Source organism: Miscanthus floridulus, chromosome 2, assembly GCF_019320115.1.
Source record: "Miscanthus floridulus cultivar M001 chromosome 2, ASM1932011v1, whole genome shotgun sequence".
Taxonomy (NCBI): Eukaryota; Viridiplantae; Streptophyta; class Magnoliopsida; order Poales; family Poaceae; genus Miscanthus; species Miscanthus floridulus.
The window spans coordinates 1,993,294-2,020,939 of NC_089581.1; the positions used below are offsets into that span (position 1 = coordinate 1,993,294).

Here is a 27,646-nt window from a genome sequence, read left to right on the forward strand (position 1 = left end):
GTGTTTTTTTTTTAGGGAATCATCTAGAGTGTTTTGTGTCGATTGAAAACAACCTTCATCTCCGATGCGTGATGCAACAGATTATAGGACACTATGAGGAGGTCCATCTTCTTTGCACTCCTCATTTTTTATTTAGTTCGTGAAATGAAATAAGTTGATCTATCATCGTTCATTCCTCACAAGCTAATAATTAATACATACATGAAAAATGGTCTGATTTCACCAAAATTCATGAGATGAACTCATGATGCATCGTCAAAAATGGATTCATACATGTATATGTACTTTCTCGTGTGAGCAGTGAGCGCCAAAAATGGTGTTCTCAAATGCGTTCACGCTTTGCCTGAATGAAGAATTTTTGTCCCTGTCTATCTATGTTTGGTGAAATTGTAAGGTGGCAAGTTATTGATAGTTCCATTCTTCAAAAAAAAAAGTTATTGATAGTTCCTTTCACTCGAGAACAGGATGATTTTGCTCCTTCGTCGAATGACATGCCAAACAAGCATTTCAGAGAGGGCAGAAGCTTCACAATGAGATGCCAAGCAAGCATTTCAGAAAGAAAAAAGAAAGAAAGGAAAGAGAGAAGCAGACACAGCCCCCATGAAAACAGGTGTGGATTATTAATGACTTGCCCGTGAGCTTCTGCATGGATAAAAGTGTTAAGTTCATTTCAGGATATCATTGGCACTTGACCATCACAGCAGCGCAAACATTTCAGGCAGGAGCTATTCCAACCAGACCCACAAAAGAACCAGGAGGGTCATGGAATTTTATTCTTCAGTTCCAACCGCAAAGTTTGGAGAAGGAATTCACGCAGGAGACTACACAGAGGAAACCTCAAACTGGACAACGCACGGCACCACGACGTACACTGACGAAGTGAGGATGTTCAGACAATGCAAAACAAGAAGACACCATAAGCTACGGCACGAGCTTAACTAGCCCCAAGGGTATCAGGTGGATGACGATCCCCGCATCTTTCTCTGCTTTGCTGCATTTTGTGTGAAAGGTAACAACAGCGCTCCAGTCCTGCAACAATGGTAGGGTGGTTCAGAAACAGTGTTCAGCAAGCTCCAGGCCACCAGTGTGAACGATTTTGCAAGGGAAATGCCATCACAGCAAACCAATCTACTACTACTTGCAGGATTGTATACCCAAAGCCTCCCATCAACAACTGACAGACATAGCGACTGCCTGCAGTCCTGCACTGCATACTTTTCTTCAACTTTTCACATGTGATTGTGTTACTACTAACGACCTGGTCTCTACAACTACAACCTAGTCCAGATGGCATGTTATCTTGTTATGCTACATGTTCTATAAGTTCATCAAACGCATATCTCTGCTTGAATCAAACAGTGTGTGTAGTCTAAACATTTGAACAGAGTATAAAATCTTGTATATCGACATGCACTGAATATATGACTCACACATCATCATCTAGCATAACAAGTTCATACAAGTGCTTGCTAAATTTCTCCGACTAATAAGGTCATAGTTGACTAAGTTTTTCGGTACAAGTGATCCATGTTGAGAATGCAGAGTTTCATAATGACAACTTGTAACACCTATTTCTAGTGTCTATCAGGGCATACCCAGTGCAGAGAGCTCCCGCTCTGTGCGGGGTCTGGGGAAGGGTGTCAGTGGCAAGCCTTACCCTCGCCTGTGCAATGCGAGGAGACCGCGACTCGAACCCGGGACCTTCCGGTCACAGGCGGTAAGACTCTACCGCTTGCACCAGGCCCGGCCTTCTTTCTAGTGTCTATCAAAATTCTGGATTTTTAGAAATTCAAAGGCCTAGCAAGTTCGGATATTGCATTTAGTCAACACACCTTAAATCAATTAAAAAGGATTCATGCTTATGCTAAAGCTGTCGCTTTTCCACTAGTATTCTGTTAGTCAAAGAGTACTAAAAATAATAACAAGTACTAAACTGATGAATCATCATACGAAAGAATGAATTGGCAACATGGAAGAACAAAGATGGTACTAGATCGACAGGCAGCAGATACTAGTAGTAGTACCTCAGTTGCCATCGCCTAGCATAACAAGTTCAGATAAGTACTTGTAAAATCTTTATGACTAATCACTAATGAGGTCATAGTAGACTAGCTTTTCAGTACAGGTGGTCCATGGAAAGACTACAAATCATCAAAATGGTCAAGTTTTGGAAACTTAAGCCTACCAAGTTCGGCTATTGCATCGTGTAGTAGTACAGAACTTAGCTTGTTAACAGACCTAAAATCAAATTTAAAAAAAAAAAGATTCATGCTCATGCTAAAGCTGTCTCTTTTCCACTGGCATTCTCGTTAGTCAAAAAGAGATGTGACTAGTACTTACTGGACTGGTGAATACTCCATATGAACAATTGGAAACATCTTGGAAGAAGAAAAGAGTACTGACTAGTAGTATGGCATTAGATCAACAGGCAGCAGATAGTAGTAGTACCTCAGTTCAGTTGTCATCATCGTCATCGTCGTCGTCGTCCTTCTTGATGCGGGTGGTTCCACCCTCTTTGCTTATGGGCAGCTTCATGTTGCCGAAGGGAGTGTCGACATCAATCTTGCCCTTGATGGTGTATCCCGTGCCCCTCCCCCTGATCATGTCCCAGACAGCGGATCCAAAGTCCTTGGGACTGAAGCTGAAGGGCACCTGCATCCTGGTGATCCCCTGCTTCTCGATCTTGGCGGTCTGGGTGAGCTCAGCGGAGGCGATGCTGTCGTCGCCGAGCCACATCTCGTACTCGAGCAGGTTGAGGCCGAGGTCGAAGTCGTTCTTGTTCTCGAGCTTGAGGTGGAGCGTGGCGGTGGTCTCCTCGAAGGAGAAGTGGTGGAACTTGATCTTCTCGACGTCGACGTCGGGCTTGTACGGGACGGGGATCTCGCCGTCCTTCTGGATCGGGATCTTGATGCGGCCGATGATGGGGACGTCGACGAGGAGCACGACGCGGACGAGGTAGGGGATGATGCTGCCGGGCTGGATGTCCTTGTAGGTGCTCTTGATGTCGTCGAAGACGAGCGAGATGGGGATCTTGACGGTCTCCTGGCCATGCGCGTGGATGGTGCCGGCGTCGGGGATGAGGCCGGACACGAGCTTGCGGCCGTCGCTGTCGATGAGGTAGTCGATGTCGACGAGCGGGATGGGCACCGGGTTGGGGTTCTTGATGAGCACGTCCACGACGAGGTCCGCGCGGTGGAGGCTGATGTGCGGGATGTGGATGCCGCACACGTCGGCCGTCGGCTTGCCGAACCCGATCTTGTCGCCGATGTCGTGGATGAAGTCCTTCACCTTCTCGATGAATCCGCCGCCGCCGCCCTGCTCCTTGTCGCCGGCGTCCTCGTGCTTGTCCTTGCCGCGCTCGGTCACCGTCACCGTGGGGTCGTTCTCCGCCGACGACGACATGCTCGCTCTTCGCCTCTGCTAGGCTGCTACTCTGCTAGAGAAAGAAAGGTGGAAGCAAGCCAAGAACGCGAGCGTGCGTGAGATGCAGATCGGTGGACGAGAGAGATCTGAAGCGCGAGGCGAGGGCGAGATAAAGAGGGGGCAGAGGGAGGAGTGGTGGTTGACCTGAGGGGGATCCGCAGGGGACGAAGCGAGTGGAAACCGCGTGCCTGCGGGAAGCTGGGAAGGATGGTCGGGCGGGGGGGGGGGGACTCCTCGTGGTCCATTAAAAAAACATCGCAATCTAATACGCGCTATTGAAAAAGTTCATGCTCGAACTTTTTTTTTATCCTCCGTACCACTGTCATTAGACTGAGCTCTAACGATATCGAATCGTAGATGTGAAAAGTCGAAAATACCTTTAAGTTTAAATATATTATTAATTTTTTTTGAACATCTTAACGACTTTAAATGAAAAAAATTCAAAAATAGAAAGTTGTAGATCTCGTCGAGACCTATAATTTTCATATAAAAATTATCATCTTTTAATACCGCAAAAAATATGATTTTTCTAAGATATATTAATCATATCAAATCATATCTTTTTGCGGAATTAAATAAAGATAATTTTTATATAAAAATTATAGATCTCGACGAGATCTACAACTTTCTAGTTTTGAGTTTTTTTATTTGACTAGGTAGCGTGCCCGTGCGTTACTACGGGACATCAAAACAATTGTACTAAAAACACATGGATCGCACGATAAGATAACAATATTATGAAATTAAATATTGACGTTAAAGTGACATTTAATCCAAATAGCAAAGTTCGTGAAATAAACACAGTCACGGAGAGCGCGGCATCGCAGGCTCACCAACTCTACTGTATATACCTTTTTCGTGATGCGACGAAGATAATGTTTTATATCGGTATGAACAAATCTCCGATATCCTATTTCTTTCGTGCGCCAATAAATCCACGAATAAGTTCCGTCCGCATCTCCATACCATCTTGTACACAGGTTCGAGTATATATGTAAATATTAATGTCTGTCACATGGGTAATACTACGTGTCTTGAAAAATCTATCATAAAACCTAATAACAAAGTATGTTATACTAATCGTATAAATATGTGTGGCTTTAGGATATTTAGCTGATCGGGGTGGGGCAAGGATGACGGCGCGAGTGTGAACGACGACGTTCGAGCGAGGGCCTTCTCGGCGGTCCTTCTGCTTCTCGGCGCTCCATCGGCGGGCCTTCTCCTTCTCGGCACGAGCTTACAGTGGCGGCACGGCTTCGCGGCAAGGAGGGAGAGCAGGCGGTGGCGTGGGACGAGCGTGGAAGGCGTGAGGGAGAGGGATCGTGAGGACGGGGAGGGCGCGTGATTGGACTCTAATTGTTAGGTGGCATTTTCTAAGAATCACTGAGGTGGGGTCGACAGGGAGTGGCATTTGGAGGGAAGGGGTCGCAGGGTTTGGCAGACGACCCAAGGGATTTTTTCGCACGATAATGTTGTCCAACAAAATAATACAATGATGATTAAGTTTGAACGTGTATGTCATTCTCACAAAAAAGCTCCTAGGTAGATGATACCAAATGTCTAAATTCCCTCATAATAAAGTGATACGTTGAGATTTTAATTTATTCTCATATAAGACAAATTACATACCAACACCGCTCTTCTTAACCCTAGATCCACATGTTTGCATCTCTAACAGAGCTCTACCCTCACCACGCTCGTGTACTTGTGTCTTAGTGTTGCCGCCGCCTTGCCATTGTAGGATTGCAACCTGGACCTACTTAAGATGAAGGCAAAAAATGCGTTAGAGAAGGAACATCACATATGTTCTTGTTAGTTTAGAAACTTGTATTGTTACCTTTCTAACATTATGGCAATACGAGAAATAACCCCATGCATAATTTTATTTCAACATACCCATACAGGGGGTAGCAAGCAAAAACATTTACAATGGGTACATGGCACAATATGCAAGTCCATTATATAGCGACTCTATTACCAAATTAGACATTAAAAAACTAATTCTCAACTCAAACATATATCGAGCAGGGTTTATAAACATGGTTAAAACAGTATAGTGGCTCATTGGATGATTTCCTAGGGCCAATCGTGGTAAAGGGTGAAGGCGGTGCACTACTATTTTTCTTTTCAAAATTGTCTTTCTGTCAAAATATAAGTGATTTCATAGTATTATTTTAATTTGACAAGTAAGGTCGTTGCCGCATGTTTCATTAATGGAGTTTGCTAGTTTACTGATCTTCTCTTTCTCTTAGCCTGATACCTTAGCGGCATATCAGTTAGTTGTCATATACATGAATTAAATAAGAATAAATTTAAACCCAAATTTCCCAGCAGCCTGGTACCTTAGCAGCACATCAGTTAGTCTTCATATACATGAATTAATCAAAAATAAATTTAACCCCAAATATCCTAGAAGCACTGCTAGTTAATAAATCAATCTTGTAAACCAGGTCAGAGTTGGAATTTGAATGCCATAACCACATACCTCACTGTGGAATTTGCAGGCTGGCGTAAATCTAGAAATAACTTGCATTGCCTTGAAGCAGATTAAAACATGTGATTCATGATTACAATTGCAATCCTTTTAAACACCTAGGGCTGGACACGGTGCTCGGATTCACGGGGAGGGCGGATGGCATGATAGGGTCACCAACTCTAGCCACAGTTGTTCATAATGTTGTGCTTGAACAAAAAAATTACCATCTCAACAGTCACTGCCTATTGGACGACACCGCTAGTGTGTCCGCATAGCTGGTCATGATTTGTCATTTTGACAAGCTTGCATAGGCTGCTGGTTGCAATCAGCGACCTTAGTTTTAGAAAGGGAATAATAATAATAATAATAATAATAGTTGCACAAGTAAAAACAAGGACATGACAGTGAAAATTTAATGAAACAAATAAAAGCTAATGAAAAGAAAGTTAGATACATATTAATGAATCTGATGGTTAGCACATTTGTATTACTCTCAGTATGTTAAGAAGCTTCAATTTAACAGTGATAAAATTAATATACACCCTCTCCAACCAAATCAAATATATATAGATCTCTGCATAACGTTATTTTACACAACCAAACCATCCAATTTAGCAAGGAAAACACTTGTACCATCACATCCATTCCAATGAAACTTAAAGGCTCTCTATAATCATTATTTAGCTGTGTCAAAAACATTAAGCTACATCCATTTATCAGTGATCCAAATTTCCTTTTCTCGCGTGCGTGATTGTTTTTCTTTCCGATTTTGCGTGATTGATTTTCTTTCCAATTTTGTTGGTGAGGAGGTGCTGGATCACAGTAGGTAGAACCATGGGGCCATGTTGAAATGTTATATAAAAAAATATCCACTCTTTAGTCTTTTTAGTTATGGGAGATAGATACAATTCATTTCAATTTCAATGTTTCTAGTTGCTTCATGCCTCCAAATTATATATCACTCAATCACCTATACTACAACCACACAATTTAGCAGTCATATTGGATAACGATCTTACCTTTGTTTGAATGGTCAAGGAGGATTTCCCCACCTGAATTTGCATCGATTTCTGCAAATATAACCGATAATAGGTATGAAAATAGCTGGCCTAATAACATGTGTTGAGGGGAACTCAAATGATTAGATGAGCACCATATGTGTAGGGCAAAAATTGACTGTTACACTTGAGAATCATACCTGCTCTACATTTTTGACATATCGCAGAAGCAACAGATGTTTCATCTCCTGGAAACTCTGTGAGGTAGCATTAAAAGGTATTGGGTCAATTGGAGAGGGTTAAGTCTGGAAGATAATGCGACAACATTTGTTTGTGGCCTGAACATGCATTTCACTGGAGAGCAACAACAGGAATACCTTGAGGAGAGATGTGAACCAGGTAGCATGAAGAGAGGTGGCACCATCAGAAATAGAGATAGGTGTACTATCAGGATGCATTGCACGATGACGCCTCAGTGCTTCACGGTGGGTCATTTGGGATCCTGATGTTCATTCTCCATAATATGATAAAGAACTCGATGCATCCAGTGTCATCCACTTGGTGGCATGGCATTCTATACCAAGGGGTAACAAAAATTAATAATGTCTATAATATGCCGATTCTAACAAATTAAATGTATGCATTCATGGTTTCCTAGGAGAGGAACAAAGATAGGGAAGGTAACATTGAGCTGACCCAAACACCGATGACTCTGAATTGAAGCTTTTCGTTTATGAGGGAGATGAGAGATCTCTTTCAGATTTCTTTAACGGGCTCTGTGGCACGGACAACGTAGTCAGCAGGGCTACACGAAAGATTAGCTATCAGGATCAGCTATAATGGTTAAACAGCAATAAAATAAATAACTTTAGTTCTTCAATAATAAGGGAAAAAACATCTTAGACACCATGAACAGAGCTACCTGCAGTATAAAGGAAACACGATGAAAATAGACACAAAACTAAGACGTAAGTAACTAAAAGAAGTACAGGTTTGCTCAGAAGGTAATTGCGAGAGCAAAAAAGTTGATGTTGAGCACCAGGAAGAGAAGGGAGCATAAGCTATATTCGTATTTCTTGGGTGTGAAAATCAGCACATCTAGGATTAGGGGTAGCAAACCATAACAAATTAGAAGAACATTGAGCCTATATCATAATAATCATCACTGCTGCAAGCACCAACCAAACTGCTCTGCATGGACGATGGATTGGGGATTTTTTTGAAACCATAAAAGACTGAATAATTCGAATAATAAGGAAGCAAAACAACTTCCTGACGGGTGGAAAAGCACACATCCCACAACCAGCGCGAGTCACAGTCGACAACATGAAGAAATTGCGACAAAAAATCAGACTGTCACCATGGTCGTCGTCATCGCCATTCTTGAACCATATCGTCAATGTCCCTTTGTGAGGACAGTGGATCCTCCTCATCAGCGTCGTTCTTATCTTGTAGGGTTCCAACAATAATTCGATTCTAATCAGCAAATGCACACAAATCAGCGCGGCAACCTCGAAACACCCAAACCGAAGAAATCATAGCAGCAGATAGCTAGGGTCTGGGTGGTCGATTTCGCACAGCAGGAACGGAAGAGAAGTGCGCGTGTACCTGTTTGGTGCTCGTCACCGGCGAAAGTGCCGAAGATGGAGGGCTATGCACCTAGCGTAGGGAGGAGGAGGCGGTGGCGGCGGCGGCTGAGTCGTTGCCACCGGAGAACGATGTCCACCGCTGCCCCACTCCCCTTCATGTTAGGCAGATCCAGTATTGGCGGGGCTGCCACAGTATCTGTGAAGGGGAGGAGCAAGCGGGCTGGTCGGTGAAGATGACAGCTGGGCGGCGGCTGGGAGCGGAGAGGGCGAGGTGCAGGAGACGATGGAGAATCGAAGGAAAGCAAATTGAGCACGGGAGAAGACGGAGAACCAGAGGCGCGTGCGTCGCGGCTAGGGGAGAGGAAGACGGCGCGGAGCTCTGCGGCGTCCGCGTCAACGGCGTCGGGCCAAGCAGCGTCTGCGAGCGGGGAAAGCAAAGGAAGAGCGGAGCAAGGCGCGCGTGGGATCACATGGAGGCAGGACGACATAACGACGTTTGCTTGTCGCACCAAAAAGTGTCCACGCTTCGTTCTTTTTAGTCATAGGAGAAGTCGTTAAGATGCTAAAAAAATAATGACATATTTAGACTTAAGGGTATTTTCGACTTGTCACACCTGCAGTTTGATACCATTAGAGCTCAATTTGACGGTAGTGGCATGGATAGTAAAAAAAGGTTAGAGGAGTGACGCTGCAGTCCGATAAACTCTTCCAGTGGTTCACAGAGGATTACGATTTTTTTTATGGCTCACGTAGAATTCCCGCGAGGATGGTCGTGGCCTTGTGGGCTTGTGGTCGGTGGGCGAGCTCGGCGTGTCCAGCCTGCCAGCCCTGTGCTGTGAAGGCACTGGACCTGTTCGGCTTATCCCATATTCGGCTTGTTTGGCTTCTTTTTTTAGTCAGAATAGTATTTTTCTCTCACAACAATTCAGCCAGAATAATGTTTTTCAGTCAGTTTCAGTCAAGTTTCGGACCCGCGAACGAGGCCACTGGCATGGTGAACTGGTGCTGACTGAGACTGACAGAGGCAGCAAGCACGTGTATGAATGTGGGTGGACCGACCCTTTTGTCAGTACAGCTCACAGCTCAGCCTGCGCGATAGCCATCGCCGTCGCCGACGGCCGATCGGAGGAGCGGAGCGGAGAGCCAACAGGTCGGCAACATCTATCTAGCAAAAATCGAAGGACTCGTCAGGAACAATCCGTGGATGGCCAGCTCACAAGTGTTTCACTAAAAGCAATTAAAAGATGCATAGAGAGGTCAGAGATGGATGGATCATGAGCTTCCAATACCATTGATCCGTGCCGGTAGCAATTTATCGCTTCCATCTCGAGGCTCTACACCGCGGCCCCTCTTGGTTTGTGACCAAAACTGGCACGCTAAAGGTTGATTAGGCATTAGGCCATAGTTTTTCTGGTAGCGGTCTGGTGCACTGCTGTTACTACGGTGTGTTACACTTTTTTAGCACATCTATTCCACATGACATAGACTTATTCTTGTGCTAAACTATATGAAAGAGTATCTTCGCCACATTTTTTTAGCAGTCAGTTTGCCGAAGATCAGACGTAATAGACTAAGACACAAACCAAACAGGCCCTGCATGTCTTTGGGGTGTGCCTCTAGTTGGCCAAACCAAGGCTACAAACCATAATTTGGTATGTCCTAAGCAATCGTAGTCCCAGTTCTCTTGTCCAGTCAAGTGGAGTGGTTGTTTCTTTATCGGTGGGGTTGCAACCGTAGTCTCCGTTCTCTTGTCCAGTCAAGTGGAGTGGTTGTTTCTTTATCTGTGGGGTTGCAACTGTAGTCTTTATTTCTTTCACCGGTGAAAATGAAAGTAGTTGTTTCTTTATCGGTGGGGCTGAAACGGTTCTGGCAGAATAGGTCTACGTGCAAAAATATGTAAAATTGAGTAAGACATAATCTCATATAATTCTACGCTGGGCTCACGGAGCAAGTTGAAGCTGGAAGTGACAGTTATTTTCAGCTTCATCTCATACCAATCCCTTATGAGAGCATGTTTTAAAGAGCATCACATGTAAAACTGTTTTAAATAGATCTGTTTGGCATAAAACAACTTCTAATAGCTTATGAAGTTGCCGAAGATGTTATGTCGAACGAGGCCTATACGTAGAATGGTCAGTGTTATATGCTCAATAACTATGGGAGAGTTGCCATATTTTAGGTGCCTAAATTTCCAAACAATTTTAGACAACCAACTAACACAATTAAAAGGACAATTCGAAGGTTTTGTCTACATCAAACAATGATAAAAACACATGTTGCTTAGATGAAAAAATAAATCATGCACCTAAAATATAGGAGAAATGCATAACATGCGCTCGTAGTTCAAATAAACTCTACCGTTGGTTCAATTTCTCGTAGAGTCGCAAACAATTTTGGTTTAAAACTCACAGTCAAAAAGTGTTTGAAACGCGGTCGTTTTTCACCGCACTCCAAACAGGGCGCGTGGTGTCCTATCCTTATCTATCGAGTGGACGCGACACCAACAGCGTCAGCGCCTCCTCTGCCCTGCGCTCTCGCGGTCTCGCCCCCTTGCTGCTCGGCTCCCCTTTGGTCCCTCCAATGCCGCCACCCATGGCGCTCCTGCCGCTCTCCTCCACCTCGGCCGCGCTCCCGCACTTCCGCCCCTGCCCGCCCGCCGCGCTGCTGCGCCTCCCCTCCGCCCGTGCCCGCGCGGTCTCCACCGGCTACGCGGCGTCCTTCTACGGCGGCTCGGCGATGTCCGCGGCCGGCGGCGCCGACGAGGAGGAGGTCGGCAACGAGTCGGGGTTCGGCCCGGGGCTGGGGCTCGGCGGCGGCGGCCTCGGGATGTCGGCCGCGGAGGCCGCGCTGGCGCTGGAGGAGCGCGAGATGCCGCCCTGCCCGCCCGGCCTGCGTCAGTACGAGACCATGGTCGTGCTCCGCCCCGACATGTCCGAGGAGGAGCGCCTCGCCTTCATCCAGCGCTACGAGGAGGTAATCGCATTGCCTCCACCCCATATTAGGATTTCTATAAGCACACAAAATGGGTATAGAAAATGGCAAAATGCAGAGAGATTCGAAGCCATAGTTGTGTGGAAGTATTCACAGTAACATTTTGCAGTACAAGATTAGGAACACGGTAGCAGATTATGACATTAGTAAGCTACATATAGCTCATCGAGACGATCTTGATTTTTTCGTCCGTCAGATCCATTGTGTTCCTCCTTTCCAATAAACTTCTGCTGCATCCATCAGTGTAGTGAAGTAATGGTTATCCATCAATCACCATGTATGTTAATCGTTATTCTATCCTGAATTTTGTGACTGTAAGTACTCTAGTCACTAGCATATTTGGTCATAATATGTCCACAGCATCACCCTTACCCCTGCCATTTGCGTACCATTCCATTCCTGCTCAGCTTGGTGCTTCCCTCCCTGTGCCTGCAGCTGCTCGTCGCCGGCGGCGCCATGTACGTGGAGGTCTTCAACCGGGGCGTCATCCCGCTGGCATACAGCATCAGGAAGAGGAACAGCCGGACCGGGCTGCCGTCCACCTACTACGACGGCATCTACCTCCTCATCACCTACTTCACCAAGCCGGAGTCCATGGACGCCCTGCAGCTGAGGCTCAACGCCGACGACGACGTCATCCGCTCCACCAGCTTCAAGGTCCGCCAGCGGAAGGCCGTCTAGACACAATGGTGGTGGGATGGAAAGCTTCATCAGGCCTTGAATATTTTGTTCGTACCATACAAGAATTCTGCTGTACCGCGAGTAGATGTATGCCTCCTTTGGCCTTTGCCATGATTGATGAGGGAAAATGTTTTGGTCTGTTTCTTGGTGGTTCTTGAAAATGGACGCCTGGTCGTCGTTCACCAAAGGATCACTTACGTACAGCAGATTCGAATGGTGATCAGACAGAGCATGCCCTCTGTTGAACAAATCCAGCGTAAATTTACAACAGCGCAACAATGTACAGTGTAATTTGTGGGAATGAGCGATACGACGACTCGACGAGTGCAGAGACAGCTAAGGTTAAGCCCAGCACATAATAATAAAGAAAGAAATTGCACGAATTAGAGTAAAGCCATTTCGTCCGCAAGTACAACTTCATTTGATTCCAGACGCGTTTAAATACTTAACACTCCAAGGTCCAAGCGCATTTAGCGTCAAGTAGGTCGGTTTCCAAAGCTTCCTTTGATGCGATTGTTCTCGGCATATAAAATTGGTATAATAAACAGTACGACGCTACGACATGATGCATAATGCACCAAAATTAACTTTCGGATTTCTTGAGCAGCAACCTTCAGAAGATACAAACCACAACTCAAACCATATCTTGAACAGACGCCAGCACTCCAAAATCTGTCAGCCATGGAGCAACATTTAGTATCTCTCATGGCGCCTGAAATTAGGAACAAATACCTGGTTAGTCAACGATGTGAGGTAAAATGGTTTCAAATCAAAAGGCACAGAACTTAAGAAAGTAGCTCTAACATGCAAGTCGCCTATTATTCAGCAATACCTGCTGCGCTCCCTGGAGCGTGAACGCTCTCTTCTCCTTGAATCATGTCCGCGGGAGCGGTCATAATCCCTATCCCGATCACGGTCATGGCGACGGTCCCTATCGTGACGTCTATCACGATCCCTATCATAATCTCTTCTACCATCTCGAGACTCAACTCTGTCTCTCCTTTCTGAATCTCTATCCCTGGATGACCGACCGTTGCGATCCTTGCTGTGCTCTCTTGATCTAAAAACGCCAAATACATGCTTTCAGATAACCACCATGATGCTGACTATAAAATAATAAGGATGTGGAATATGGAATGCCATACCGTCTATCATCTTCAGTTTTGACCGTCCTCCTTTTATTTCTCTGCTCCTGCAAGATGGCATAATAAATTTTATTTATTGACAGTAGAAATGGTGATATTTTGGCAAACTTAAAATCAGAGACAACATTCCAAAAGAAAGGGCGAGTGATACTTTACAGGCAAGGCTGCTTCAGGAAAATATATCTTGCAAACTTATGAAGGAGGTAGCAGATTAAAAAAAAAACAGAACAAGTTGTCACTTACAGCAAATGTTGGCAAAAGGAATGTGCTTTCAGGATAACTTAACCAGTACTATTTATCACCTGGTCTACATAATATGGCTCAGGCAGTAGAAAAGCAACCTCCAGCTTCTGCCCAACATAATACTAAGCAGACACATGAGCAGTTTGTCACAATTAAGTAAACATGATTTTTCATACCATGGCCTGCACGCTCCTATGCTTACATTTGTCAACAGACAGTGACTGTTGTAGCCATGGGTATGAAGATGATCGCATGAGATTCCAATCACGCAATATGGACTAATTCCTGTAATGACTATCGTAACAACCATAGTGCCCGGCAATGTGAGAAATCAAATAATATATAGGGAAGGTGAGAACCTTGAGGCTCTTGAGATAAGAAAACTCACAGATGCCAAAAGGCCCAAAACAGAGTAACTCTTTAAAGCAGAAAATGGTACATTACACTCAGCACCTGATAAATTGCACCTTGATAGATTTAGATTGAGGATAAGGGAATAAATCAAGATTATCATATTCTGATGATGGGCAAACTGAATGCGAATTTTGTTCTATTTATGTCTTTAAGGTTTGGAAACCCTGGAACCATTAATCTGTTTCATAAATCTCCAGTACCTTACTTGTACTTTGGGCATGGGCGCGCAGGAATTTACCTGAAGTTCTTTCTGTTTCTCACGAATCAGCATGTAGCCTAGGTGTAGTTTCCCTCCAAAATGGTCAGCAAGACGTCGATCACTGTTGAGATATTTTCAGCTTAGGATAAATATTCAATTTGACATCTTCAGATATTTTTGGGAGTACAAAGGGCTAGAAGCGTTACTTGTCATATACACTCAGAAATGCTCCACATATGTCACAGAGGCGTAACTTTTGATCAGTCTATAAAATAAACAAAGTACCATTAGCAATTATGTATCTAGCATTGCATCATGATGTAAATAGATACAGATAATAAGACAAAAATTATGTAACAAAATAGCATCGACCCTTAAACAGTTAAACATTAAAAAGGCAGTGCAGACCACAAGCACCTCTAACGGTAAATTCAATTACATGTGCAAGCCATTCCTACCAAGAAATCCATAGCAATGTATGATCTAAACATGAGGCACATAACAACAAGGTCATTTAAAATCATGAGCCACAAAGGGTTGATGCTGAATAAGTGCCTTACAGACATTGAAACCCTAGGTACGTAATGCATATGTTGTAGAAAGAATCGTTTTGTGGAGGAAATGTGCTAGTACAAGGTACATGCATGACAGGAATAAATTTCCAGTGCGCAAAGATTCAACTGTGCACTTAAGAGCTTAATAAACTGAGAGGATTCTAGAACAATATCTGATCAAAACATTCAGGAAATGTGAACTATGCAAGTTAATTTACTTTCAACACACGATTGCACTTATGTTTAAAATCAGTCTTCCCATTAGATGATTAAGCTACAGAAACACAAATATACATTGAATCTGCGGTAAACAAAACAATACAAGAATTATGTCAGCATCACTCAAGCCACCGATTTGAACAGGCCTTTGTACCAGGGTTACCTCATAAGCCACAAAAGCTATCATCCAATGATGCTAACAGAAAAAATAGATGACGATACTATGCAAACTAATACTATCAAACAATGACAACTTAATTCGAAATAATTATTGGTTGTGTGGAAACTCACAATCCGAACATCAGCAGCGGTATATTTAGAAGGGTCTGAAGGTGGCTCCGGACGTGGCGCCAGCTAATAATAAGAGTAAAAAATAAGTTATCCATCAGTCAAGGATCATTAAACAAGATAAACGTAATAATGCCAGTGTCATAAACCCTTGTCTGAGACAGCTCACAGCAAGGTACACAAACTACTTAAACTGGCTGGTAAAAGGAACATTAAAAATACTAACTTAAGGTGCAGATAGTAATGGCTATTTGCCTACCTTTTTCAGAGCTTCTGCCTCTTCCAAAGCTTTCTGAGCTTCATCAACCATGCCTTGTTCACCTACCAAAACGACAACCATTAAAATACAATAACATTATATTTATAAAGTCTGACTAGATAGCCAATTTTCAAAAGAGCTAGTTACAGAAAACTTGCCTATGTTCTGGAAAAGGTCTAGTAGAAATCAAAATGTGCCACATATACCAACTATAGCCTTATGTCATGTCATTTAAAAATTCTCATGGAAGTTATCTCCTCAGCTTCTCACTTTTGCCAAAAACCTCACTAGTGCATATCGTTAGTCTATTTGATTTTATATTACCTAACTGAGTGGTTGACTTCATGATACAGATATACTAGGAGAAAAGGTCGGCCAAACTTAGCCCCAGTTAAAAAATACAGATACACCTATAAGAAACAAACCACTAATCCATGCTACTTTGCAAAGTAAAGCAATTCAACACATTGCTTTCCATACCAAGCTCTTCAGCTTTCTTAAGCTTTTCATTGATCATTTCTTGAGTACGAGCATCGGGTGGAGGCGGTGGTGGCACTGCTGCCAGAGGAGGAGGTGGAACAGGCTGAGTTAATGAAGCTCTGTCCTTGTTAAAAGCATCAAGCAAGAGGGTAGCCTGCAGCAAAATAGAAAAAACAATTACCACATTAAAACTAAAGTACTACTATTTTAATAATTTGTGCTGGGACAATAACATCAATATAAGAATTAAAAAAATTACTTTTCAAAGAATCAAATTAATACCTGCATATCAGCTCTTTTAGCTCTGAGTTCTTCCACTACTTCCTGGGCCTTTATTTTGTCATCAGTTCTCCCTTCAAAATCTGTCAGTACATTTGAATTTAGTTCAGCTATTTGCAGCATAAACTTGAGGCCAAACTACAATATCTATGTTTCACTAATCAAACATAAATTGGTGTTACCCCCATGGGCTAACTTCCTATTGTGTAACAATCATGGTGTTAGTAGTGCTACCCCCATAGGCTAACTCCCTATCGTGTAACAACACAATTGCACCTAATCCCTAGAAGCTATGAGTCCTCCCAAAATAATTAAACTTATTATTGAATCTGCCTCGATCTATTATTTTGAAAAGGTAGCAAACAGAAGAGTGGGCAAAAAAATGCAAAATAAAAATATAGATGAATTACCAAAGGCATCGACTTCAATCATTTTTTCCTTGATCTGTTTTGACAGCTGCAGTATGTCATCCGTCTGTGAACATTGACAATATAATCAATATACAGCTCAAATCAAGAGTTGCCGTTACAAATAAACTTTTGTAATTGATATACAAGTGAGTACTGGCAGATACCAGAGTAACCTCAGAGACGGATATTGCAATAGCAGCCTTGGCATCATCATCCGCAAGCCGTTTCAGGGCCCTCTGAATTTTCCGGTCACACTCCACAATGAGCCTTTCTATCATATCCTCGAGTTCTCTATCAAAATTCTCTGTTCCCTTTGTTATCGCTTCTTCATAACTACCAACAGCTGAGGAAAACATGTCTATACAGTACTTTGCACAACAAATCCCAAAAAACAATTAAGGTGCTGTTTGGTTCAGCTCTGGAACTGGCAACGGCAATGTAATTGGAAACCAGTGCTATCCGTTACCATGCAGCTAAAACCGCCATTTGTTTGGTTGGCATATGTAACGGTTTCTATTTGCCTAAGCAGCAAACGCACATGCGGGATAACTCGCGGGAGTCGCTCGCTCCTGCGCACGCGTAATCGGATAACGCCGAGAGTTGAGCGGTAACCGCATTGCACTTGCCCGTATCTGATCCCTCCGTTATCCATTCCGGCTCAGTCTAACCAAACATAAGTTACGTGATCTGATAACAGTGTGATGCGTTGCGGGGGCAAAAACACCGAACCAAACAGCATCTAAGAGAAGAAAAAACAAAGGTAATGATGTAAAATGAAGGATACTCTTTCCGCAGTTGAAGGGAGTGAATCTTAGAACAAGGACCGAGATCCATTTTCTGCAATCACCAGATAATTAGGTCAGACAGCAGCACAAAGAGAACTACATCTAGTTTTTACCCTGAAAAACTGAACTAGTTCCACGTACTACCACATGGGAACATTACCAACCCAACATTCCATTCATCCATCCATGAGTTTTTAAAAAACTAAGGAGATAATATCCTATTCCCAAAACGGAAAACCTAACTAAAATTCCCAAACAAAACATCAAAGGGGAAAACGAGGATACCGTGAGCTGGAAGAGGTCATGGGGGCAAAGGCCCGCGAGGAAGAGGCGGCAGACGTCGCGGTCGTAGTAGTTGCGGTTCACCTCCTCGACGTCGCCGTTGCGGTTGGCGCCCATGAGCACGTCCAGCTGCTTCCGGAACGCGTCCATGGCGGGCGGCGAGCCCTGTAGCCCCTACCCCCGGCGAGGGGAGTGCGGCTCCACGGGCGAGGCGAGGAGGCGGGGTTTTATTTTCCTTTTTAGGGTTTCTACTGAACGCGCTAGCGAGAGACGCTTTGCTCTCCGGAGACGGGGAGTCGGGGAGGGGAAGAAGAGGAAGGAATGAGGTCGGGGGATTTGTCTCCAGGCTTTTCCACGGGTGCCATCACGAAAGAGGCTCCTACATGCCGCTAAAAAATTCACATGGATACCATCACGCTAAACTTTTTTTTTTCATCCACGTCGTTCCGTCCAACTCCAACTTATTTCTACTGTTTGCTAGCCCTGATACGTGGGTTCGACCAGGGAAAATGTACAAAATGCCCCCTCCTTCCCAATCCCTCCCCACGCACGTCGCGCTCTTGCTCCTCCGGCGCCATGCCTCAGGATAGAGGAACTCGAACACGGGTAGGGCGGGTGCGGCCAGCACCTCGTCGGTGGCGTAATGGAGAAGGGAGGTCGGCGACGCGAACAGGCAGACTAGGGTGGGGTCGTCCACCGCCAGCGGATCCAGCGCCGCGGGCGCCGCAACCGCCAGGGCCGGGTGAAAGCTCTAGTTTGGTTTTGGTGAATTGATGAAACCCTAAGTGCTAACCTAGTTTATCAAGTGATCATGAGATAGGTAGCACATTTCAAGTGGAGAAGCTAATAAAGATCATAACATGACAATGGTGATGACATGGCGTTGATCAAGGGCTTAAACTTGAAAAGAAGAAAGAGAAAAACAAAAAGCTTAAGGCAAAGGTATTATTTGTATGAGCTATTTTATTTTGGTGATCAAGACACTTAGAGAGTGTGATCACATTTAGGTTTGATAGCCGTACTATTAATAGGGATGAAACTCGTATCGGAATGCGGTTATCAAAGTGACATTAGATGCTCTAACTCATTGCATATGCATTTAGTATCTAGTGGAGTGCTAACACCCTTGAAAATATTTGTAAAAATATGCTAACACATGTGCACATGGTGATACACTTGGTGGTTGGCACATTTGAGCAAGGGTAAAGAGAACGGAGAAGATGCCAGCGTCGATCAAGTGACCGGACGCTGGATCCAAATGCACCGGACGCTGACTGCCTGCGTCCGGTCGCGCTGACTTGACAATACAGTGGCTAGGGTTTACCACCGGACGCTAGGCTGTGTCCGGTCAAGGTGGATCGGACGTGTCCGGTCGAGGAAAACCGGTTTTGGACCCTTACTGTACTCGACCGGACGCTGAGGCTCCAGTGTCCGGTCCATTTTGCCGGAGCGTCCGGTCAGCTTCATAGCCGTTGAAATCTAACGAACAACGTTTGAAGCTGGTGACATGTGGCGTCCATCAGTGGACCGGACGCTGAGTCCAGGGTCCGATCAAATGGACCGGAGCGTCCGGTCAGAGCGCAGTGTGCCTAGTGAAGGGGTACAACGGCTCTATTTCGTGGGGGCTTCTATTTAAGCCCCATGGCCGGCTATGACTCGCATCTTTGGCCATTTTTATTGACATAGCAACCTTGTGAGCCTAGCCAAAGTCCTTCCACTCATCTCCATCATTGATTCATCATCATAGTGAGATTGGGAGTGAATCCAAGTGCATTGCTTGAATGATTGCATCTAGAGGCACTTAGTGTTCGTGTTTCGCTGCGGATTTCACTTGTTACTCTTGATGGTTGCCGCCATCTAGATGGCTTGGAGCAGCGAGGATCGTTGAGCGGAGGGTGGTGATTATCTCCGGCTCCGATCATAGTAATTGTGAGGGGTTCTTGACCTTTCCCCGGAGGAGCGCCAAAAGGTACTCTAGTGAATTGCTCGTGGCTTGTGTGATCCTCATCTTGTGTTGGTTGTGCGGCACCCTATTGAGGGTTTGGCGTGTAAAGCCAATTAGCACGTGAACCTCCAAGTGAGTGAATCACCACAACGAGGAGTAGTTTGTCGGCAAGCAAGTGAACCTCGGTAAAAATCATTGTGTCCATCCTTTGATTCCGAGGTGATTGATCTTCATTGTTATTCATCCTTGTGATTGATTGGTTCACTCCTCTATAAGGCGGTATAACTATCTTGATCACTCTCTTTACATTATCACAAACTAGTTGACAAGCTCTTTAGTATAACTAGTTGCGAGAGCTTGCTTGGTTGGTTGGTGTGGCTCTTTAATTAGCTTTTGAGAGCACACTAACATAGGGTAGTGTCATACCTCTTGTGTGAATCGACACTATCTAAACTAGAATTATGGTAGGTGGCTTGTATTTTGAGTAGGCTAGCGCAACACTTGCTTCGCCTCATAATTGTCTAACCTTTTATTAAGTGTTGTTGTAGAAATTTTTATTAGGCTATTCACCCCCCCTCTAGCCATTAGGACCTTTCACCGGGGCTGGGGCGAGAGCCTCTCCGTCTTCTTACATGGCACCCTCCATCGTTTCTAGGGGCTCTCCCTGCGAGGGTGGAGCCTCATGCGCGACCAGGGGAAAGATGGCGCCGAGGACGGGAACTTGGTGATGATGTGGGAGCCCTTGAGGCGGAGCGCGGCGTCGTCATAGGCAGTGGCGGCCTCCTCGGTGGTGTTGAATGTACTGAGCCACAGGCACTTCTGCTGGCGTGGGTCGTGGATCTCTGCCGTGAACTTGCCCCACGGCCAGAGCCGCACACCGGGGAAACACCGCCGGAACCTAGCCCCCGAGGCGCAGCGCTGCACGAGCGCCACCTGGGACGGCAGTGGTCGCTTCTTCGGGAGCACCAACGCCTATGCCTGCACCGCTCGTGTCGGAGCTAAGGCGGCCTCCATGTCGATGTGGATGACCTCCTGCACGTGCCGCTTGGTCGTCCTCACCTACTCCTCCCTCCTCATCCGCACCCGCTCCCTCCTCTCGTTGCGCTTCCCCCCAGCGCCGTCCGAGGCGTCGAACAGGGAGCCCTTCTTGGCACCGCCGTTGGTGGAGCTATTGCTTTGCTTCTTCCGGGTGCCCTTCCTTGGGATGCGATCGCCGTAGGATGTGCTAAGGAGGCGGAAGTCGAGGTGGCCCCACCCCTCCTCGTCGGAGAGGTCCCACCCGAAGCGCTCGGCCATCTCCTAGAGCGGCCCATCATCGCTGTCGCCAAAAGCGTAGTCGTAGCCATCAGCATCGCCGTAGAGGAAGCGGTGCGCGTGCTCTCACTCGACGCGGTCAACGTAGACGGGGTCATCGAGAATGTCACGTGCGAGGCCCACCCACGGCGCGGTGGCCCCGTAGTCGAGCTCGGCCACGACCCACCAGAGGTACGACGACGACAACATGCCCAGCATCTGGCCCCTGTGCTTGCCGAACTCGATCACGTGATCCCTCGCTGGCAGAGAAGACGATGCTGGAGGAGGTGGAGGCATGGGCGTTGGTCCTACTCTCGGTGGCCTGGCACGGCACTGGCACCAGCGCCAGTGGGGGTGGGTGGTGAGGCGAGGGAGGCGAATGAGGTGAGGAGGCGCCGTTGTGGATGTGGGTGTCGGCGGAGTAGGGAATGAGAGGCAGGGTCTGGATGCGGCGGGACCAGCATTGATTGGGAGAGAGGGGGCATTTTGTATATTTTTCTTGGTCAGGCCCACATGTCAGGGCTAGCAAATGGTGGAAACCTAACAGAAGGCGAATGGAATGGTGTGGAGGACAAGAAAGTTTAGTGTCATGGCACCAGAGTCCGTATGAACTTTTTAGTGGCATTTAGGAATGGAGCATCTTTCATAATGGCACACAGGAAAAAGCCTCGTTTGTCTAGAGAAGATGGATGGCTGAAAGCTCTAGTTTGGTTTTGGTGAATTGATGAAACCCTAAGTGCTAACCTAGTTCATCAAGTGATCATGAGATAGGTAGCACACTTCAAGTAGAGAAGCAAATGAAGATCATAACATGACAATGGTGATAGCATGGAGATGATCAAGGGCTTAAACTTGAAGAGAAGAAAGAGAAAAACAAAAAGCTCAAGGCAAAGGTATAAACCATAGGAGCTATTTTGTTTTGGTGATCAAGACACTTAGAGAGTGTGATCACATTTAGGTTTGATAGCCGTACTATTAAGAGGGGTGAAACTCGTATCGGAATGCGGTTATCAAAGTGCCACTAGATGCTCTAACTCATTGCATATACATTTAGGATCTAGTGGAGTGCTAACACCCTTGAAAATATTTGTGAAAATATGCTAACACATGTGCACAAGGTGCTTGTAGGGTTGAGATGGGTTTGGGTCGGATTCGGTGCTTTTGGAAAAATGAAATGTCTATTTTCTATTGCGCCGGATGCAAAATTCTTGGTGGTTGGCACATTGGAGCAAGGGTGAAGAAGTTAGAGTTGAAATAGAGTTGGTCGAAATGATGCTGGCGTCGGTCTACTGACCGGACGCTGGGTCACTCAGCGACCGGACACTGAAAGGCTGCGTCCGGTCGAGCTGTCAGACGGCACAGTAGGCTAGGGTTGAGCACCGAACGCTGGCTGCGTCCGGTCAAGGTGGACCGGACGCGTCCGGTCGGAAAAACATGTCTTAGGGAGCTTACTGGAAACGACCGGACGCTGGGGCTTCAGCGTCCGGTCAGTTTTACCGGAGCGTCCGGTTAGCTTCATAGCCGTTGGAATCTGACGAACAGCGTTTGAAGGGGATGACACGTGGCGTCCATCGGGCGACCGGACGCTGAGGGCCAGCGTCCGGTCAGTTTGACCGGAGCGTCCGGTCAGAGCGTGTTTTGCCCAATGAAGGGGTATAACGGCTCTATTTGTTGGGGGCTCTATTTATAGCCCCATGGCCGGCTCAAGGGAAAACTCTTGCACATTTTCATTGACATAGCAACCTTGTGAGCCTAGCCAAAGGACTCCCACTCATCTACATCATTGATTCATCATCATAGTGAGATTGGGAGTGATCCAAGTGCATTGCTTGAATGATTGCATCTAGAGGCACTTAGTGATCGTGTTTCGCTGCGGATTTCGCTTGTTACTCTTGGTGGTTGCCGCCACCTAGACGGCTTGGAGCAGCGAGGATCGTCGAGCGGAGGAGGTGATTGTCTCCGGCTCCGATCGTGGTGATTGTGAGGGGTTCTTGACCTTGTCCCCGGCGGAGAGCCAAAAGGTACTTTAGTGAATTGCTCGTGGCTTGTGTGATCCTCATCTTGTGTTGGTTGTGCGGCACCCTATTGAGGGTTTGGCGTGTGAAGCCAATTAGCGCGTGAACCTCCAAGTGAGTGAATCGCCACAACGAGGACTAGCTTGCCGGCAAGCAAGTGAACCTCGGTAAAAAATCATTGTCTTCATCATTGATTCCGAGGTGATTGGTCTTCATTGTTATTCATCTTTGTGATTGATTGGTTCTTCATCTACACGGCGGTATAACTATCCTAACCACTCTCTTTACTTTACCGCAAACTAGTTGACAAGCTCTTTAGTGTAGCTAGTTGTGAGAGCTTGCTTGCTTGGTTGGTGTGGCTCTTTAGTTAGTCTTTGAGAGCACACTAACATAGGATAGTGTCTTTGCTATTGTGTGAATAGACACTATCTAAACTAGAATTGTGGTAGGTTGCTTGCATTTTAAGTAGGCTAGTGCAACACTCGCTTCGCCTCATAATTGTCTAACCATTTGGTTAAGTGTTGTTGTAGAAATTTTTATTAGGCTATTCACCCCCCCTCTAGCCATTAGGACCTTTTAAGTGGTATCAGAGCCGAGGTCACCGTTATTTGAGGCTTAACAACCTTCGGTGTTAAAATGGCTCAAATCAACAATACCAAGAAGCCACCCTAATTTGATGGCTTAAATTATTCTTATTGGAAATCAAAGATGGCCACACATATCAAGTCAATCAATAGAAAGGTATGGAAGGTGGTAGAAACCAAAATTGAGATTGGTAATCTGGAAAATCCCACCGCCGCCGAAGAAGTACTTCTCCAAAACAATGATATTGCTCTAAGTGCCATTCATGATGCAATTGATGCAAGAACATTTGAGCAAATCAAAAATATTGAGATGGCACATGAGGCTTGGAAGAAGTTGGAAGAATCATTTGAAGGTACTCAAGCCGTGAAGGGTGCAAAGGCATACATCCTCAAAGAAAAGTTTAGCAAGCTTCAAGATGAAGGAGGATGAGAGTGTGCCGGACATGTTCCACCGAATGGAGGTGATTGTAAATGATCTCAAAGCACTTGGTGAGAACATAGAGGACAAGGACTTCTCAAACAAGTTCTTGAGATGTTTGCCCGGGAGATTTAAAATGTTGGTCACCTTGCTAGTGAGGAGTGGTTTGAACACAATGACACCAAATCAAATCTTGGGAGATATCATGACCGATGATGCTTATAGAGATGATGATGAGAAGGAAGAAAAGAGGGAGAAGAAAGATGAGAAGAAGGATGACAAGAAGAAGAGCGTGGCATTCAAGGCCACATCATCCAAGGGCAAAGCAAAGCAAGAAACATCAAGTGAGGATGATGATTCATGGGATGATAGTGATGATGAGAAGATGGCTCTCTTTGTCAAGAGGTTTGGCAAGTTCATGGTAAAGAAAGGCTACCGTGCAAGAAGAAAGAAGTATTCATCCAAGAACAAAGATGAGTCAAGAAGATGCTTCAAGTGTGGAAGCAAAGATCATCTTGTTGCTCAATGCCCATATAATAGCGACAATGATGATGACAAGAAGAACAAGAAGAAGGACAAGAAAGAAAAGAAGGAGAAGAAGGACAAGACATTCTTCAAGAAGAAGAAGGGTGGATCATCTGTGGTCACTTGGGATAGTGATGCTTCCTCAAGTGATGATGATGATGATAGTGATGATCACAAGACCACCAAGAAGAAGGTTCTTGCAAGTATAGCAATCAATGAGAAGCCTTCTCTCTTCGACTCTCCATCATGCTTCATGGCTAAGGCCACTAAGGTACAAACTTGTGATGATGGAGGTGATAGTGAACATGATAGTGATAGTGATAATGATGATGATGAACCTACAAAAGATGAATTAATTGACATGCTAGAAGATGCTAGAGAACACTTTGACATCTCAAGAAAGGAATGCAAAAGCTTGCGATAAGGAACTAAAAGCCCTTAAGCAAGCATTTGATGAGCTTAGTGCATCTCATGAGAGGCAAGAGGATGCCCATGAGAAGCTTGGCAAGGCTCACAAAAAGCTTGAAAAAGCTCATTCCACTTTGCTTAATGAACAAGATAAAAAGAAGCATGTTGAAACTTGTGATGTAGGTTTAACTTGTGATTTAATTGATACATCACTATCTATGCCTATCATTGTTCCTCCAACTAACCCTTCTTGTAGCACTTCCACTTCTACCTCATCTAGTAGTGATGGTCACACTTGTGATACCTCACTAGTGGTTGAGAATGAGAACCTCAAGAAGGAGGTAACTAAGCTCACTCACACCTTAGGCTAAGGCTTATGGTGGTGAGGACCGCTTGCTTATGGCCTTGGGTAGCCAAAGAGCTTCTCTCTATAAAGAGGGATTGGGCTATACCCCCAAGAAAGGCAAGGCGGCCTTTGCTCCTCACAAGACAAGTTTTGTGAAGAACAATGGTCGGTTTTGCACTAGTTGCAAGCAAGTTGGTCATAGAGAGCATGAATGCACCAACAAAAGCAAAAATGCTAATGTATCCTCCATTAAGCTTAATTCTTCCTATATGCTTGTTAAGGGTACAAACTGGTGTGAAGGCTAAGTTCATTGGCAAACCATGGATGGGCTCAAAGAAGAAAGCCATTTGGGTGCCAAAGAGCTTGGTTACTAACCTTCAAGGACCCAAGCAAGTTTGGGTACCTAAAAGGAATTGATCTTCTTTTGTAGGTCAATTACAAAGCCGGAGGAAGGCATTGGGTTCTTGATAGTGGGTGCACTCAACACATGACCGGTGATGCAAGAATGTTCAACTCAATCAACACCAATGGCAATGATGGCTATGATAGTATCACATTTGGTGACAATGGCAAAGGCAAGGTCAAAGGGCTTGGTAAGATTGCAATATCCAATGACTTGAGCATATCCAATGTGTTGCTAGTAGAGAGCTTGAACTTCAATTTGCTATCCGTGGCTCAATTGTGTGATCTTGGATTCAAATGCATATTTGGGGTAGATGATGTAGAAATCATAAGTGTAGATGGATCTAACTTGATCTTCAAAGGCTTTAGATATGAGAATCTATACTTGGTTGATTTCAATGCTAGTGAAGCTAGATTGTCTACATGCTTGTTCACTAAGTCTAGCATGGGTTGGTTATGGCATAGAAGGCTTGGTCATGTTGGAATGAAACAATTGAATAGATTGATTAAGCATGACTTAGTTAAAGGCTTGAAAGATGTTGTGTTTGAAAAGGATAAGCTTTGTAGTTCTTGTCAAGCCGGCAAACAAGTTGGAAACACCCATCCTAAGAAAAGCATGATGAGCACTAGTAAAGCATTTGAGTTATTGCACATGGATTTGTTTGGGCCAACACAATACACTAGTATCGGTGGAAATAAATATGGATTTGTGATAGTGGATGATTACACTAGATACACATGGGTATTCTTTCTAGTGGACAAAAGTGATGTATTTGCAACATTCAAATCATTTGTCAAAGGCATTCACAATGAATTTGAAACAACCATCAAGAGAGTTAGAAGTGACAATGGTAGTGAGTTTAAGAACACTAGAATTGATGAGTTATGTGATGAATTTGGAATTAGACATCAATTCTCGGCCAAGTACACACCTCAATCAAATGGCCTTGTTGAGAGAAAGAATAGAACACTCATTGATATGGCAAGGTCTATGCTTAGTGAGTACAATGTGAGTCAATCTTTTTGGGCCGAAGCTATCAACACGGCTTGCTATTGTAGCAACCGCCTCTATTGTCACCGATTGAAAGAAAAGACACCATATGAGCTCTTGAATGGTAGAAAGCCCAACATTGCATATTTTCGGGTCTTTGGTTGCAAATGCTATATCTTGAAGAAAGGCACAAGATTGGGCAAGTTTGACAAGAAATGTGATGAAGGATTCCTACTTGGGTATTCCACCACAAGCAAAGCATATAGAGTTTGGAATTTGGATAGTGGTACTCTTGAGGAAGTTCATGATGTTGAATTTGATGAAACCAAGGGTTCACAAGAAGAGAATGAGAACTTAGAAGATGTTAGAGGCATTCAACTTTCAAATGCCATGAAGAACATGGATATTGGTGAATTGAGGCCTAGGCAAGTGATTGATGATGAAGATGATCAAGTGCAAGTGCTCTCCAACTCTAATGTGCAAGATGATACAAATCAAGCTAGTGCAAGTAACTCTCATGATATTGATCAAGATCAAGTGGCTAGTACATCATCTCAACCCAATGATCTAGCAAGTGCAAGCAATCAAGTTCCATTGCTTCAACCAACAAGTATTGCAAGAGATCATCCTTTGGATACAATCATTGGTGATATCTCAAGAGGTGTACAAACAAGATCAAGATTAGCATCATTTTGTGAACACTTCTCTTTTGTGTCATCCATTGAACCAAAGAAGATAGATGAAGCTTTGAAGGATGTTGATTGGGTGAATGCTATGCATGAAGAATTGAATAACTTCACAAGAAATCAAGTATGGGAATTGGTAGAAAGACCAAAGGGACACAATGTGATTGGAACCAAATGGGTCTTTAGAAACAAGCAAGATCAAGATGGGATAGTTGTAAGGAATAAAGCAAGATTGGTAGCACAAGGCTATACACAAGTTGAAGGTCTTGACTTTGGAGAAACCTATGCCCCGGTTGCTAGATTGGAAGCAATTAGAAT

General features: G+C 44.8%; 3 protein-coding genes and 1 pseudogene across 10 annotated transcripts; 1 reads left to right on the top strand and 3 right to left on the bottom strand.

Annotated features, from left to right (window-relative positions):
• Window positions 1-703: 703 nt before the first annotated feature.
• On the bottom strand, window positions 704-3,653 carry LOC136514760 (uncharacterized). The gene is made up of 3 exons (XM_066508476.1): window positions 3,568-3,653; window positions 2,449-3,433; window positions 704-1,029 (listed from the first exon to the last, which is right to left on the bottom strand). Exon 2 carries the CDS (start codon window positions 3,400-3,402, stop codon window positions 2,455-2,457), a length of 948 nt encoding a protein of 315 aa, XP_066364573.1. The 5' UTR covers window positions 3,403-3,433; window positions 3,568-3,653; the 3' UTR covers window positions 704-1,029; window positions 2,449-2,454.
• A 7,329-nt stretch (window positions 3,654-10,982) lies between these two features.
• LOC136514816 (small ribosomal subunit protein bS6c-like) lies at window positions 10,983-12,302 on the top strand. The gene is made up of 2 exons (XM_066508521.1): window positions 10,983-11,459; window positions 11,913-12,302. Exons 1-2 carry the CDS (start codon window positions 11,067-11,069, stop codon window positions 12,156-12,158), a joined length of 639 nt encoding a protein of 212 aa, XP_066364618.1. The 5' UTR covers window positions 10,983-11,066; the 3' UTR covers window positions 12,159-12,302.
• Window positions 12,303-12,703: 401 nt separating this feature from the next.
• LOC136514768 (uncharacterized) lies at window positions 12,704-18,068 on the bottom strand. Of its 8 annotated transcripts, none has more exons than XM_066508487.1 (13): window positions 17,719-18,068; window positions 17,433-17,485; window positions 16,822-16,981; window positions 16,649-16,712; window positions 16,242-16,321; window positions 15,960-16,113; window positions 15,480-15,541; window positions 15,224-15,286; window positions 14,366-14,424; window positions 14,199-14,280; window positions 13,304-13,350; window positions 12,991-13,218; window positions 12,704-12,870 (listed from the first exon to the last, which is right to left on the bottom strand). In XM_066508487.1, exons 1-13 carry the CDS (start codon window positions 17,863-17,865, stop codon window positions 12,852-12,854), a joined length of 1,218 nt encoding a protein of 405 aa, XP_066364584.1. In that variant the 5' UTR covers window positions 17,866-18,068; the 3' UTR covers window positions 12,704-12,851. The 8 variants fall into 8 exon arrangements, 5 of the variants coding, with proteins under 5 accessions (XP_066364584.1, XP_066364580.1, XP_066364612.1 ...); XM_066508483.1 differs by having other exon boundaries at window positions 16,813-16,981; XR_010773857.1 differs by lacking the exon at window positions 12,704-12,870 and adding an exon at window positions 13,460-13,494 and having other exon boundaries at window positions 13,148-13,218; window positions 13,606-14,280; window positions 16,813-16,981.
• Window positions 18,069-20,311: 2,243 nt separating this feature from the next.
• LOC136513887 (uncharacterized) lies at window positions 20,312-21,600 on the bottom strand (annotated as a pseudogene).
• Between the last annotated feature and the right edge of the window lie 6,046 nt (window positions 21,601-27,646).

What these genes read in the sequence shown, in the direction of transcription:
- LOC136514816 (XM_066508521.1), top strand. Translation starts at nt 11,067, where the DNA reads ATGCCGCCACCCATGGCGCTCCTGCCGCTCTCCTCCACCTCGGCCGCG. An exon ending in TCATCCAGCGCTACGAGGAG is followed by an intron (nt 11,460 to 11,912) that starts GTAATCGCATTG and finishes CTGTGCCTGCAG; the next exon opens with CTGCTCGTCGCCGGCGGCGC.
- LOC136514760 (XM_066508476.1), bottom strand. Translation starts at nt 3,402, where the DNA reads ATGTCGTCGTCGGCGGAGAACGACCCCACGGTGACGGTGACCGAGCGC.
- LOC136514768 (XM_066508483.1), bottom strand. Translation starts at nt 17,865, where the DNA reads ATGGACGCGTTCCGGAAGCAGCTGGACGTGCTCATGGGCGCCAACCGC. An exon ending in CCGCTGCTGATGTTCGGATT is followed by an intron (nt 14,425 to 15,223) that starts GTGAGTTTCCAC and finishes TTTATTTTATAG; the next exon opens with ACTGATCAAAAGTTACGCCT. An exon ending in TTTCTGAGTGTATATGACAA is followed by an intron (nt 14,281 to 14,365) that starts GTAACGCTTCTA and finishes ATATCTCAACAG; the next exon opens with TGATCGACGTCTTGCTGACC.